Source organism: Terrapene carolina, unplaced genomic scaffold, assembly GCF_002925995.2.
Source record: "Terrapene carolina triunguis isolate 2854851 unplaced genomic scaffold, T_m_triunguis-2.0 Scaffold112, whole genome shotgun sequence".
Taxonomy (NCBI): Eukaryota; Metazoa; Chordata; order Testudines; family Emydidae; genus Terrapene; species Terrapene triunguis.
The window spans coordinates 7,382,278-7,398,715 of NW_020664463.1; the positions used below are offsets into that span (position 1 = coordinate 7,382,278).

A 16,438-nucleotide genomic window follows, 5' to 3' on the forward strand; every position below is an offset into this window, starting at 1 on the left:
CTGCTCACTTTGGCTAAACAGAAATGTGTCCCTTTGCAAAATCAAACACTGACAAATAAGAGAGCACGACACTGTATGATTTCTAGAGCTGATATAGGGCAATTTGTTCAGCAGAGTGATGTAAGCTTCGTTATGATTGCATCATCCATGACTTCTAGGAATAACATGATGCAATTCATATCATGTATGACGCAATACCAGCTTCAGATTGCATCATTCATTGTTTTGCCTAAAAAGCAAGTACTGTCCAAACCCAGTCATAGATTTATTCATAGATCCAGTCAAAGATGTATTTTAGACATTTCTGGTTTAAATTGAGATCCCTTCCCTTTATAACTCACTTATCCTCCGCCATTCCCAAGTCAAGGGTCGTATATACTGACCCAGTAGCATATCTTGAAAACTAGAGCCAATCAACAATTTTAAGCGTCGTTTTCGTTCTCAGTGACCCAGAATTAGTAAAGTTTGACTACATTTATTTCAGAAGCATTTTGGCTGTTGAGCAGTATTATTAGATTTGTATTAAACAAAAAAAACACCACACTAATTTGTGCATTAAGAACATCCACCTTCACTGAATATACTCCATTGTTGTAACAATCAAATTCGAAAGAGTACAGTATTTGCATGGAAACGTCATCCTTCAACTATATGGAACCTCATAAATAATTTTATACTAAAAGGTTAAAGAAACCTGCCTATGTAACTGCCAGTTGACCAATTAATGTATATTCATTCATATTTTATCTATACATGAATAGATTACATGAGGTTTCTTATCTTTTATTTGTTTGGTGAATCTTGAGAAGTCTACATCGTCAAAGATTCTTTAAACATCTTTACACCCTACTACCCTACCCAAAGAAACTTTGCAATAAAAACCTTGGACAATTTCCATGACAAGAAACAACTGCTCAGTGATTTTCCTCATTTAATTTAAAGTTCAATGGCTATACAAAATATCTCATTATTAATCTAACATACTTCCATGGCTGCCATTACTGTGGTACCTAAGTATCTCACAATCCTTAATGTGTTTGCCCTCACAACACACCCTTACATCGGAAACTGTAGATGAGGAATGGAAGCACACAGAGGCTTAGTGACTTGCCCAAGGTCACAAGAAGCCTGTGGCAGAGCAAGCATTTGAACCCAGGTCACCTAAAGTCCAACTTACACACATGCTTAACTTTATGCACTAGGAGCAGTCCCATCAACTTTAAGCATGTGCTTAAGTATTTTCTGAGTAAGAGCCTAAATCAGACACCCAAGTAGTCATAAGGCTTTTTAAAATTACCCCTAGAAGTACCTTCTCTGATAACCCTTGCTGCTGTAAAAGTCCTATGTATGTTGTATACAAGATGCTCATATTAAGACATTTTCAACAAAAATAAAATTATAAAGTATTTTGGAAGAAGTGTGAACATTTTATTTAACAGCTACCAATTCTTTCTGCCCATTAGACAAAAAGAGACACCAGATTTCTTGTGTATACATAGTACTATTTTTTTCTAACTCCAAGTATTCAAACATTTCATACATTAAGTTTGCTGCCTCTAATGTAGAGGAGAAAGGAAGCAAATTTAGTACAGTGACCTTCACCCTGCTTTAAATTACCCATCCACAATAAACATTTATTCAAACATGACTATAGAGGCCCTGACTAAGCAAGGTAATTAAACATGTGACTAATTTAAGTGAGGCACCATCTTAAGTACCTTACTGAGTCGTGGCCGTAAATGGTACAACTTCTGCAGTTTTACCACTATTGAGACTACGCGAGTTAAAAGGGACCCTGTCAAAGGGACTGCTGCTTAGTCCAAAATATGTCCAGCTTTTCCTATACCTGTTGACAGAATCCCTGTAACTCATCTTATGCGAAACTCTATGTTTTCCCCAAAGAAATACTTCAATGATCATTTTGTAGTGATTAGTGCAATAAGGAAAAAATCCACAAGGAACCCTACAACAAATAAATTGGAAAAAAGAAGAGTCAGTTTTAAGCATTATACAGTTATAACAAAGTAAATAAATAATAAAAGAGCAACAAATAATTAGATATACCATATTAACTGAACAACAGTAAAAGGAGGTGATAGGCAATACATCCGTACTGAACTCCCAAAACAGACATCACTATAATTTAACATGTTGTTTGACAGTTATCTGAACTGTAAATAGTTTTTATTATATGGCCTTCAGTTATATACATGCAGCTCCTATTAAAAATTAGTGGGATATTTTTTTTAGCATAATCTATGGTCAAATTTGACCCACTGATAAATAGAAGATCAGAAACAGATTTGCATTTTTAAGTGCTGTTCTTGAAGAACTCCTTATTTTTACAAATCCATGGAGGTATGAATACATTACCAAGTTATTTTTAAGGCAAATAAAACAAAACAAAAACAAAACAAAACCTGCCCCCCAAAAAAGGAAACCAATTTATAAATCATCCATAAATTAACATGATATAAAAAAGCCACGATTCATACCAATGGAGATATAGATACCAACTATAGTTTTTCCAGCAATTACACCCACACCCCAGCCCCCTGCCAGACCCAAACTCCCTCCAAGAGTGTGCCCCGCAGCCCCTCCCACACCCCATCCACCTGCTGGCCCTGCACCAACCACACTATACACCAGATTTTCAGTGCAGTTCAGAAATGCCAGTTTATAGAGCTTGCTGGTTGGTGACGTGCTAGATAAAAGAGTTTTTACTGTATTAACTCATTTTACAGTATTTTAGGCACTACTTATAGTATGAGAAAGCAGCAGTTATGATTTTGTAAATCACAGTTCTAATAAGCACAAGTTTGTGCATATGCTGGAAGAGATATGGTTGTAAGATAAAATAAGCTCACTCTAGTAGCAGGTTAAAAACAAAACAAACCCCACAGGACTGATTTTCTATTGCCTTACACCTTGTGCAGTCATTAAAAGCTCACTCTAATGCTTAAATGACATTGGATCAGGCCCTTTCAGAATAGCAGCATTTTATACCCAGGTAGCAAAGTCAGGAAGAAGAGATTTCCTTCTCTTTCTTACTAACAAAATTCTAGTTCATAAAGAGGATCTAGAGTTTTAAAATTACATCTCTTTCACCATTTAAGCCACTGATGTTTTGCATTTCACTCAGTTTGGACAGTCAATATAGAATAACCGGTTTTACTTTGTGGTTCTCATGCCATAACACAATGCTGCAATTTTGTTTCATGAACACACACAAAAACCTTTTCATTACGCTTATATGTCTGAAAGCATTTATATTAATAATTATATTATTAAAATTAAACCAATATAGGGACCTGAACTTGTTGACAATACCCTTTTAACTCTGTGGAAATGTCCAACAAAGGCAAGTCATTATGCAAAGTAAAGGCAGACTTTATCCTGGGGGAGGGAATTGGGTTTTTCCTCATTAGTTCTTCAGTTCATTTAGTTTTCTTTCCTAATTCAAATTCACTGTTTTCATTAGCAGCAATATGTATTCTGCAAACTCCTGAATGGCACCACAGCCACCATTACTTTGACAAATATAACCGGCAGCCTTCTGAGCAGCGGCACACGCATCTGCAGGAACACCGCTCATGCCAGCTTCCTTCAAGCAGTCCACATCGGATTCATTATATCCTATCAAAGGGGGAATTTAGATAAGTTGAAGTGAGCTAAGTAAAGCATTTTCTCTTGAATGTGATGAATTGCAACTTTGGTTAATAAATTAAAGAAATAATTTGTATTTTTACAGCATTTTTCACCTGAGGATCTCAAAAGCACTTCACAAACTGGAATCAATCAATCCTTACAAAACCTCCATAAGAAACGTAAAACTTACAGGTGGTGGCTACAAAACGATAAAAATATTAAGGGCCGGATCTTGCAGATACTTAAGATCATGCATAACTTTATACACAAGAATAGTGCCTTTAAAGTATATGGAACTATTCAAGCACTTGTTTAGCTTTACACAAGTGTTTGGAGGATTGGGCCCTTAACTGTTAATTGAAAAACCCTTTGCACGGTAGAATCAGAGCTTTCAGCAATCTCATTATTAATCTTGCCTATTAAACTAAGGGCAAAGTGCTTTGAAGATAAGCCATGCTATGTATTATTTAACTGGACCTGTGTATGTTGCATGAAGTTTCCATTATAAAAAAAAAAGAAACTAACCTAAGTAAGCCACTTCTTTCCAGGATAAACTCATTTTATTTCTCAAGTCTTCTACACCTCGTCGTTTTTGTACTTTCACCTCACAATCCAATTTCATAGCAGAAATCGTCTTTGAAAACTCTTCTTTAGAGATTACCTATTAAATCAAGTCAAATTAGAATAAACTCCATATACAGACACAAAGTGACTTTTGAATGATCATAATGGAAATTGCTTTTAGAAAACCTCTGATAAAGGCACTAGCATTCCATAGCTGAAGTATCTCTTTTGGACCCAAAGCAGAGCTGACTAGGATGCAAGAACACATTATTAACCTTGCATTTCTAGTCATTAAGGAAGAGTGATTTATCCATACGTAGGTTTCCTTCTAATTCACAAAACAGGAATTCTCATTTTTCTCTTTAAACACAACACATGCCAAGATTGTTAAATGAAATATTGGTTGTCACAATACAACCGTGGTGTGCTGGCTATCAAATGCCCCAAGGTCTCAACACATAATCTAAACCACACTGGGCAATACAAATATCTTGATGAAGGTTTCCACAATACTTCTAGATGTACACATGTATTCAAAATATTTTCCATGATTTCTCCGTCTAGCAACATTCTTGTGATTTGCACTCAGGGCTCTGGCGTTTCAGCAAAATTCTAAAAGAAAGAGCTACATGACACTGCAAGTAAAAAAAAAAATTAAGTATAAGCAAAATTCTCCTCTCCAGTCTGTGCTGCAAGTTGTCAGTGAATATTCTGCACTCATCTTTTCATATTTAGAATCAATGGGAGTTGTGCGCAGCGCAAGATACCATACGTTCGCAGTATACACAGAGATGCAGAACAAAACTCACAGCCCCAGGAGATTTATAACATCTTTAGACTCCCCCATTCCCAATACTAAGATACAGAAATGGGCTCAGACACACTTTGGCAGCTCAAGGTAAGCAGCCTATAGGCAACAACAGAATCACCATAGCAGCAACTGCTAGGTCTCTGCCCCATCCCATCCCTACCTTTGTTGTGTTCTTGAGAGCTGCAGCGGGGGCCTTGTAAGACAGCATGCAGCTACGTTACTCAGTTCCTGCACTGGGAAGTTCTCCCTGGCTGAATCAATCAGGCTGTACAGTAAATGTAAGTTTGACTTATAGGGCTGATCCTGCACCAATTTAAGACCTTACACTTGTGTAAGATCTTCACTGAGGTAGAATTTGGCTTTAATGATTAAGGAAAGCAATTTAAAACAATGTGGTTTTGGTTTTTTCATTTATCTTGAACTCTTAGGACTTCTGAGATGAAGGATGGATGATCTTGTGGTTAAAAGCACTAGACCGGGACTCCAATGATCTGTGCTTAATTTCCTCTCTACACCACAGTTCTTGTGTAACTTTGGGCAAGTCAGTTAATCTTGTGTCTCAACTCCCCATCTATCACCAGGGGATAACAGTGCTTCTGTATCTCAGAGGGCTTTTGTGATAAATTCATTAAGGTTCATGAGGAACTTAGATACTATGGCGAGTAGGAGCCACACAACTACTGAGATAAAGGACTACTGCTCAGTGTGCGCGCCAGATCAGCAGCACTTGCAACATGAGCGGTGCCAACACAATACCATACAAATTCCTTCCCACCACCTTGGGACAACTAGAGCAAATGCCAACAAAAGTACGAGTGAGATCTAGAAACTTGTCATAACCACACAGGAACTAGAGATCATACAGTTACCACCATCTGAGTGTTTCGAGGTGCTAAGATGGCTTAATCAAAATTGTTCTCAGAAGTGCCCTGCCCTACCTCCATTTTAATTTTTAAAAGTTCACGGTGTAGAAGTTAAACAAGGAACAGAAAGTCTCATGATTCAAAAAGGATGCTTACCTTAACTCCTCTTTTCTTTAATAAGGAAATCCCATCAGCAACTCTATCATCATCATCAGAGCTTAATTCTTTTTGATCTTCTGACAAACAACGGTGACCATTGGTGAGACATCCATCAATGCTGCAAACCAGTAGCTTCATCTCTTTACCGAAATAGCCATATCTAGAGAAAAGCTATCATTTCAGGATGGAAGACTTTGGAATTACATTTAAAAAATTTTAAAATAAAAAGTAACCCATTAATGCAAAGCAAAGGATCTTGGTTTGTGATTCTTGGTTACTTTCACAAGAAGAAAGATTCCTCAACATCTTTAATTTTCAAAATATACCCCAAAAGATAAATGCAGAATAAATGAATCTGTATTTCTCAAAACATGAAAAAACAAAACTTAAAACTTACTAATAAATGCAGCTCTGTGGCGAAAGACAAGTTGCCCATTTTTATTTGTTTTTAAAAATAGCAATAGAGTTTTTTTTATTTTCTTTAGAAGAGCGAGTTATGTTCTATAGCACTTGTTTTAAGAAAAAAGAAATGTGGAAAAACGGGTCACAGATACAATGACTAAAGTATTACTTAACCTTTACATTACAGTAGTGCCTGCGGTGCCCAATCCTAATGTAGTCCTACAAACACAGACTTAGGCATGGTGTCCACGTGTAGGAGCTTAAGATCTTACACAGAGCCCTGGACAGAGCCAGAGTGGACATACTAAAGAAGTGCTATGTTAAGATTGGGTTTTTGAATCACCTACCCCCAGGCTAAAAACCGCAGAACCGAGAACAAGGCCAATTCAGCTGATCTCAACAGCCTTAGGAAATGGTACAGGGATGGGGAGAAAGATAGCTTACGTCAAAGACATTTGAGCAACTATTTTTTTAAACAAGCAATCAACACTGAAAAAAACAGATTGATCAAAGTTTGGTCATACGAACCCTTAAAGGCTGATATTCAAGATCAAGGGACAAAATACATCACAATTATGATAAATAATACTGAACTTTCAAAATCTTCCTTTTTACCTCAGCACTCTTTGCTCTGCAATAGGCCAATCCATATCTATGTCTATATCCACGCTGCATTCAGCACGCATTTCATAGTAGATCACTTTTCCACCCTAAACAAATTAGATTTCAGTAGTATTATTCCCCATACTTCATTATCAGTAGCTAACACAACAGCAACTTAAAGACAGAAGTATGTAGCCTTCACGACTAAATGAAGAGGACTAAATATGTTTAACGCCATATACAGTAGTGACCAAATTACTTAGCTGGAAAAACAAACATTTGTTACTATTACTTTCCATTTGCACAGTGCTTTTCATCCTAGACTTTTACAGACTCATTTTTGTAAAGGACTTTATTACCCTTATTTTACAGCCAAAGAAACTGAGACACAGACTTTCATCACTAAACCCTACTGACTTCACTAGGTCATTTAGTGGGAAAAGAGACAGCAGCACATTTAGCTCTGACTCAGTACAATCTATTTACTGGCATGACAGACTCTCTCTTTTCTCAGGATTTCTGGGATCTCTTATAGCATGATGGGCAAGTCACTTAGTCTTTTTGTGCCTCGGTTTTCCCATCTGTAAAATGGAGTTCAGACTACTGATCTCTCAGAGAGTTGTTATGAGAAATACTTAATGTTTGTAAATCATTTTGGACTTCCTCTGATGGAAGGCACTCTCTAGAAGTAGCAAGTTATTAATGTTAAGTGAAAAAGTCACTGATTTTTCTGTTGCAGAATTCAACACAAGGCTCTAAACAGCTTTTCAATTTCATGTAGAGTACATTTCCAGTTTAGTACATAGGAACCATGTCCTGAGTAATAGCTGCTGTGGACAACTCTGATGGGCAGAGTGGACTGACTGCACCTTAGCATCAAAGAATCAAGATGAAAAAAAAAAGGCCTGCCTTTCATTTTCAGCTTCAGAAAGACCAGCTCTTAGTGGAAACCTCAGATAATGCCAAAATGTTATTGTAGTAAGTGAATGCTGACAATAAGTAGGCTCAACTATCTCTTTAGTAAGAAGCCAAAGGCCTATTATGTTTAATTGCTTCCTCTGCAGCTAACATGATAATAGTACAACACTGAATGAAAGTGGCTGCAAGACAAAAGTTATACAGCATGGCTAACATTCTCAGCTGGGACAACCTTCTGTGCAAGGGGAGCCAATTACGGCTACTTCATCCGGGAGCCAGGTCTACGCTAGCCTTGGGGCTTTCTAATGTGTGTTAGTTAGCTGTGAGCTCCAAGAGTGTGGGAGTACAGCACACCCCTTCCCTGATACATCCCTTACGTTGCAGGCTACAGGAGAGTGGTGTGTAGGAGTCAGATACACCAGTTCTGCACCCTCTGGTAACTAGCCCACTTCAAAGGATCCCTCCAGCATGGGTGACTCATCTGCTTTCCGTTCCAAATGAAGTGGAACGCAACTCAGGACTGAGTCCTGTAAGTTTTTAAGAAATATTTTGCACTTCTAAAACTAAAGCAGGGATTCTCAAACTGCGGATCGGGACCCCTCAGGGGGTCGCGAGATTATTACATGGGGGGTCATGAGCTGTCAACCTCCACCCCAAACCCTGCTTTGCCTCCAGCATTTATAACGGTGTTAAAGTGTTTTTAATTTATAAGGGGGGGAGGGTCACACTCAGAGGCTTGCTATGTGAAAGGGGTCACCAGTAAAAAAGTTTGAGAGCCACTGAACTAAAGGATTCCAAGCACTCTGCAAAAGTTAAGTCAATTAAGCCTCAACACCCTTGTGAGATAAGCATTATCCTCATTTTACCAATGGGGAAACTGAGGTACAGAGAGATTAAGTACTTGCTAAAAGTCACAAGAAAGTTGGTAATAGAGCCACAGCCCTCTTTATCTACATGCCACATTGGAGGCCTGATTCTAAAATTCTTACTTAAGAGGAATACTCTGATGAATACTCAGCTGAATTAAGAGTCATAGAACCGAATCCTGGAGTTCCAAGGGGAATTCTAACACTGTATATCCTTAGGCCTATAAAAATACATTCTTCTTGCACAAATTCTTTCAGAAAGCTATGTTGTAAGAACTGTACCTACTAGTGCCAGAAGGTTAACAGTAGCTAAGGGTTACAACATACCTGGCGTCAATAATTGCTGCCTGGCATCCGTTTTTTCCTCCAACACTTACCTTACTATAGCCAATTACATGCATCACAATTGCCAGCTTTGAGCTCCATAATGAAAGAGTACTAGAGATATTACTCTAAAAAGCCCCACAAAATAGAAGCACTAACTTGTAAGTAGTCTTTTTCAATCAAGTCCTTTTTAGCAAAGTAAAATGACCCATTTTCATACAGTTCTCCATCCCAATCCTGACGCCGGGGCCGCTTTGCTGGATCCAGGTTTTTGGGCATTGTCACTTCGTTAACTGTAAACAAAATCGTGACAAATAACAAATAAAAGCTTTTGTTTAGAGTCACTTTCTTGTTTAAATACCTTGCTGCTGGGAAATTAAGGGTAAAACATAGTCACCAGCTTATTTGATTCCTGTCTCAGAAAGGGTAGGTACCTAAGAATCATTGAACTGTTGTCTCTCTCTTGGTAACTTTGGATCCCAAGGCGTAGGAATGCCCTATATTTCTTGTATAGAAAACTGAAAGATCCCCATTCAAACTTGCAGAGAACACATCTATCTTAGTCTTCAGACCAAAACCTTCCTCTTCCCTCACCTCACCCTGTTAGAGTGTCCCTGCCTTTGTGAAAGAAAAATAGCTCTTCTCCCATTACCATTTCTAGTACCTTGTATGGAAAAATCTAGGTATTTTTTGCTTTTTTAGGGAAATTAAAAATAAATAAATAAAGTCATCTATATATCTTAAAACAGAGTATTTTTTTTCTTATATGTCTACTATACACCCTCACACCATGTTATTCCTTCTGTAGTAACTCCTTGCGCTAAGAGAAACAAGTTTGTTTACATTTATGGGAGATAATGCTGTCCACTTCTTAATTACAATGAATCTCAAAGAGAGAACAGGTGTTCGCATGACACTGTTGTAGCTGGCGTCACAAGATATTTACGTGCGAGCTGCGCTAAAGATTTATATCCCTCTTCATGCTTTGGCCACTGTTCCAGAGGACATGCTTCCATGCTGATGACGCTCGTTAAAAAAAATAATGCGTTAATTAAATTTGTGACTGAACTGCTTGGGGGAGAATAGTATGTCTCCTGCTCTGTTTTACCCACATTCTGCCATATATTTCATGTTATATCAGGCTCGGATGATGACCCAGCATGTTGTTCATTTTAAGAACACTTTCACTGCAAATTTGACAAAAAGCAAAAAAGATATCAATGTGAAACTTCTAAAAATAGCTACAACACTCGACCCAAGATTTAAGAATCTGAAGTGCCTTCCAAAATCTGAGAGGGAGGGGGTGTGGAGCATGCTTTCAGAAGTTTTAAAAGAGTAACACACTGATTCTGAAATTACTGAACCTAAACCACCAAAAAAGAAAATCAATCTTCTATTGGTGGCATCTGACTAAGATGATGAAAATGAACATGAGTCGGTCCGCACTGCTTTTGATCGTTTTCAGACAGAACCCATCATCAGCACGGACGCATGTCCTCTGGAATGGTGGTTGAAGCATCAAGGGACATATGAATCTTTAGCGCATCTGGCATGTAAATATCTTGCGACGCCGACTACAACAGTGCCATGCAAACACCTGTTCTCACTTTGAGGTGACATTGTAAACAAGAAGCAGGCAGCATTATCTTCTGCAACTGTAAACAAACTTGTTTGAGCGACTGGCTGAACAAGAAGTAGGACTGATTGGACTTGTAGGCTCTAAAGTTTTACATAGGTTTTTTTGTACATAATTCTACATTTATAAGTTCAAGTTTCATGATAAAAAGATTACACTACAGTACTTGTACTGGGTGAATTGAAAAATACTATTTTGTTTTTTACAGTGCAAATATTTATAATCAAAAATAAACATACAGTGAGCACTGTACACTTTGTATTCCGTGTTGTAATTGAAATCAATATATTTGAAAATGTAGAAAACTGAAAAATATTTAAATAAATGGTATTCTATTATTGTTAACAGCGCAATTAATCATGCAATTAATCTTTTTAACTGCTTGACAGCCCTAATTCTAAGAAGTCTTTACTTTTCATTTCAACTTATTTTCAGAATAATGCTTTGTTAACTTTTTTTGTGTGTGGTAAACTAGTGTTTTTTATATTCTCTCTCAGAGAGCAGTGCTCGGTAAACTGTAAAAACCACACCCAAAACATCCCAAATTATGACACTGGACAAGAATTAGAGCTCTTGGGTAATTTTAATGAAATGGACTTAGCGGTGTAAAAGGCATGGACTTGAACTCCTTGGAGAATGAAGGCTTCCATTTTATGAAACTAATAAAACATGGACAGCAGCAGTATAAGTATCCAATGCGTCTCACCCTCAGATGCAGGAACCTCTTCCAAAGGTGAGATGTTAGTTCCATCTCAGTTCATTTAATGGTTGGCCTCTCTGCTACAGCTGCATCTTCACCTGGAAAGATGGTGTGTTCTTATCTCATGTTAGCTAACATGTGGCAACTAAAAGAGGTAAAATTGCAGCGAAGACAAGGCAGTTTGTTGCTTTAACACAAGTTAGCATGTTAAGATAAAGACTATGGGGTAGCCTAGGGTTTCCGTTGTTTTGTCAACTAAGTCTTCCCTACAATTTTACCTCATGTTAATTATCATGTGTTAGCTAACACGAGATAAGAACCTACTTTTTCTCCTAGTGAAGAGGCAAGCCTTTGCTGTCAGATCGATATATAACATGTAATCTGTGGGGGGACATGAACTGAGGGTTTTTTGACAGAGTAATTTTATGTTTAAATATGTTAGTGACACTCGTACTTTGAGCTTCAGGTCATCTCTAAGAAATGAATGAACATTAACAGCTACATTAGAACATCATTATTTAAAAAAGACAGCTATTTGGGTTCCTCTGATTATGAAATGTATGCCTCTGATGCCACTTCCAAGTGTAATGAACATAAAGCTTCCAGTCTAGCATGCTTTATGAACCACAGTAATAATCAGAAACTTCAGAATATTACCTCCTTTTTTTATCTCACTCCATCTAAACAGATGCCGTCTCACAACGGAGAATACAGAATCATAGCCATCCTCTCGGATCATTTTTGCCACTTTAATAAGATCATCAGGATGTAAACAGGGAGATGTTGCCTGAATATTTCCTATAATATCAACCTCTAAAGAATGAAAAAGTAAAATATATAATGAGAAACTTTATATGAAATATTCAATACATATAAATAATAAAATATTTTCACTTAACGATTAACATTATTTACACACACATACAATTTCAAAGAAATCCCATGAGCAGATACATAAGTTATATGGTTAAGTGATTCACTTTAGCCATTAGAAAAATTGTTGCTACAGCATTACTAATTAAGAAAAAAATATTAAAGACCCTCCTCCTCACTGATTTCAATGGCAGTTAAGGGCATTCAGCACCCTGACGCATTGGGACTTAATACAATAGCAACAAACATACCATTATGATGACGAAGAAACTCTTGGATGGCCTCCAAAGAAGAAGAAGAGTCTTTAGATACTTCAGCGCTTCTGTGATGGACTTTTACACCAAATTTCTTTGCCACTTTCTTAATTTCATCGTGGTCTGTGGAAACCCACACACTGTTGGCAGACAAAGACACACTGCATGAATGATTACAGAGAGAACACAAGAGAAGAATTAACACTAATCTCTAAATGCACTGTGTAACATTAATGGGCAGATTACTAGTCTTACTCATGACAGCAGAAATCTGGTCACCAAATGAGACAAACATTTAAACTGGATGTCTGCATCCCATTTCTAAATTGTCAGTGGAGCAACTACAATCATGGGAGTTAAAGTCAATGCTGCATTTTAGTAGATGCCTCATAAGAATGCACTTAGCAAGATCAACTCTTTGCTGGTTAAGCACTGATTGAATTAGACAGCCACCCTCACTGGCTCACATACAGCCACAAAAGTATTAGACTTGGTTTTGAAGCACAAGGACATCAAATTGAAGCCAACAAACCGTGACCATGTCACAGACTACCAAGAAATAGTTTGCGTCCATTTCTTTAAAGATGAAAAGTGATGGTCAATTTTTATTCTTGCTCTGAAGGCTGGTAACTGGTGTCCAAATGCTCACTAACCTACTAAGAATCATCACATCTTAATATTGTCTGCATCTGGAAAAAGAACTAGTTCAAGTATTTTCTGTTAGTAAAACTACTGCTGTCAACAGCAGGATAAGAAACCAACCAACCAAGTTAAATTAGATTAAAATCCATTCTCCTGAAAAGCTGAGTGGTACTGTAATCTAACACTTTATGAGGTCTGAGCTTCCATACCTGTAGGAAATGCATTATTTCAGAGTGTTCTAATTTGTTTGACACATTGTAACAGTCCATTCAGATGAATCAATGTTGAATTTGAAATAGTTGCATAGTTCAGAAGCTATGCTGATGTTAATACAACGACCATTCATATCTGTTTGCATGGATTCGGTTATAAATTAGCTTATTCTGTAACTACAGTAAAATAAATGCAATAGGTTCAATACAACCCCAGCGTGACAGCTAATCAAATGACAGCCACAGAGATTCTGGCACAATAAGCCCCAATACTGGTATAGCAGAATTATCAGGAATGAGAAATATTTACAAAAGGAGGGGTTGGGTCGATTGTGTGTACTGTTGCAAAATGCAGGCATACATAGTGTGAAACCACTGCCATCGGAATTACAATTTAAAGAACCCCAAAATGTAACAAATGCAATAAAACTTGAGAGAAAAAAACACCTTGCTCGTCTTAGGGATACTAATATCTTTCTCACTGTACTATACACAATAAATGGTGCTCATCTTTTATAAGTTTTTCCATCCAAAGATGGGATTCATCAGAATATATATAATGATGATGACAGCAGCTCCAGGTCACAAATTACAACACTCACGTGAGCCACTACGCAGCAGTGAATATTAGTTTCCAGGTTCATCCACGTGTTCCGGAATAAAATTATCTCAAACTGAACAGTTAAAAAAAAACCCACAGCCCTTTACATTAAACAAAGAGCTATTACTCTTGTACATACACCTCTACCCCGATATAACGGCGGTAGAGGTGTATGTACAAGAGTGAGTGAGTATGTATGTACGTACGTATATACATACGTATATATGTACAATGGGGGAGGAGGGATAGCTCAGTGTTGTGAGTTCAATCCTTGAGGGGGCCACTTAGGGATCTGGGGCAAAATCAGTACTTGGTCCTGCTAGTGAAGGCAAGGGGCTGGACTCAATGACCTTTCAGGGTCCCTTCCAGCTCTATGAGATAGGTATATCTCCATATATTATAACACTGTCCTCAGGAGCCAAAAAAACTTACCACACTATATCGAACTTGCTTTGATCCACCAGAGTACGCAGCCCCCCCGAGCACTGCTTTACCATGTTATATCCAAATTCATGTTAGATTGGGTCACGTTATATCGGGGTAGAGGTGTATTTACATTTCCCATTCAGGTTATTTAAAGGGACCTGGAAAACATATCCCGTTTCTGTCTAACAGTTCTGTACCTCCTGTAGTTAAGATTAAATGGGTGTGTCTGTCCTGTTCATGAATGCAGCCAGCAAGAAGAAAATTAGCAGGTCACTCTAGTCATGGCATACCTAGAATCTCCACATTAGACATAGGTTAAAATACAGGCTAAGAGCCAAGGCTCAGGGTACTTCCTGGTCAATGGGAGCTAACTCAGCTCCCTGGCACTCAGGTGCAGCAGATGGGACATGAGGTGGTGGCTTAATTTAAATTTGAAAATCACTGTATATTAATTAATGTATAGTAATTGTAACCATTAATATATTAACAACACCCAAAGCATATGAATATATAGTCATTTTAATCATTAATATACTACGATATTAATCACAACACTCAAAGCACATTATTTAATTAACCTAAAATCAAGACACGTCGCTAATTAAAACGCCTCTGAGGGAAAGGGGGGGGGCTGCAAGGGGGCTCCCCGCGCATGCGCACCTCTGGAAGACCCCGGAGTCGATAGCCGCCCGCAGCACCCAGCCGATGAGCGGGAGCCCGGCCAGGGGCTTGATGTTCTTCAGCGGGATCCCCTTGCTGCCGCCGCGCGCCAGCACCAGCGCGGCCATGTGCGGGGGGCGCTGCGCAGCCTCGGCCGCCGGGACGGGGCTGGCTGAAGCAGCGGCGGAATCCATCTTCCTCTGGGCGAGCCTCAGCCCCGGCCCCGCGTCCCCTGGTGCCACGCGTCAGCCCCGCCCCCGGCGCGGCGCCCACAGCCAGGAGCATGCCGGGAAATGTAGTTCTGCGGCTGTACCCCGGGGGGAGGCAATTAAGCCTTGCAGAGGATGAAGGGGCGGGGTGGAATGAAGCCCCTGTGCTATTTGGGGTTGGTGCCCAGCACAGGGTGGAGTGGGAGGGCAGGGGGTGCCCTGTCCAATACAGGGTGGATGGGTGGAGTACAGCTTAGAAGAGTTCAAGGAAGAACAAACCCATCAGTGGTGGCTTTTGGGACTGAGTTTCAGAGCCAGCCTGGCTTAGTGTTAATCCTAGTATGGATCCTGGGAGATGCACGGGTAGGCCTGCCCCAAACTAGGGTTACCATATTTCAACAATCAAAAAAGAGGACGGGAGGAGCCCTGCCCTAGCCCCGCCCCCGTCCTGCCCTAGCCCCGCCCCTGCCCCTTCCACTCCCTCCCACTTCCCGCCCCCCTCAGAACTCCCAACCCTCCCCCCCACTCCTTGTCCCCTGACTGCCCCCTCCTGGGACCCCTGCCCCTAACTGCCCCCCAGGACTCCACCCCCTACCTAAGCCTCCCTGCCTCTTGTCCCCTGACTGCCCCCTCCTGAGACCTTCCCCCCATCCTAACTGGCCCCCTAGGATCCTACCCTCTACCTGTCCCCTGACTGCCCCAACCATTATCCACACCCCCACCCCCAGACAGACCCCTAGGACTCCCACGCCCCATCCAACCACTCCACACCCCCTGACAGCCCCCCCCCCAGAACTCCCGACCCATCTAAACCCCTCTGCTCCCTGTCCCCTGACTGCCCCCTCCTGGGACCCCTGCTCCTAACTGCCCTCCAGAACCCCACCCCCTACCTAAGCCTCCCTGTTCCTTGTCCCCTAACTGCCCCCTCCTGAGACCTCCCCACCCTAACTGCCCCCCTAGGACCCTACCCCCTACCTGTACCCTGACTGCCCAAAACCTTACACCCCCCAACCCCCAGACAGCCCCCCCCGAACTCCCGACCCATCCAACCCTGCTCCCTGTCTCTT

The 16,438-nt window shown here is 39.8% G+C and overlaps 1 protein-coding gene across 1 annotated transcript; it reads right to left on the bottom strand.

Moving 5' to 3' along the window:
- Positions 1 to 707: 707 nt before the first annotated feature.
- On the bottom strand, positions 708 to 15,369 carry CMAS (cytidine monophosphate N-acetylneuraminic acid synthetase). The gene is made up of 8 exons (XM_029911680.1): positions 15,163 to 15,369; positions 12,619 to 12,782; positions 12,152 to 12,307; positions 9,318 to 9,451; positions 7,063 to 7,157; positions 6,043 to 6,205; positions 4,174 to 4,309; positions 708 to 3,636 (listed from the first exon to the last, which is right to left on the bottom strand). Exons 1-8 carry the CDS (start codon positions 15,354 to 15,356, stop codon positions 3,455 to 3,457), a joined length of 1,224 nt encoding a protein of 407 aa, XP_029767540.1. The 5' UTR covers positions 15,357 to 15,369; the 3' UTR covers positions 708 to 3,454.
- Positions 15,370 to 16,438: the final 1,069 nt, after the last annotated feature.

Bases quoted from the DNA above. Each gene is read 5' to 3' on its own strand.
- CMAS (XM_029911680.1), bottom strand. From the start codon at position 15,356: ATGGATTCCGCCGCTGCTTCAGCCAGCCCCGTCCCGGCGGCCGAGGCT. The intron at 12,783-15,162 runs GTGCGCATGCGC...TCATTCATGCAG, and splicing joins GACTCCGGGGTCTTCCAGAG to TGTGTCTTTGTCTGCCAACA. The intron at 3,637-4,173 runs GTTAGTTTCTTT...CCCCTTTGATAG, and splicing joins GAAAGAAGTGGCTTACTTAG to GATATAATGAATCCGATGTG.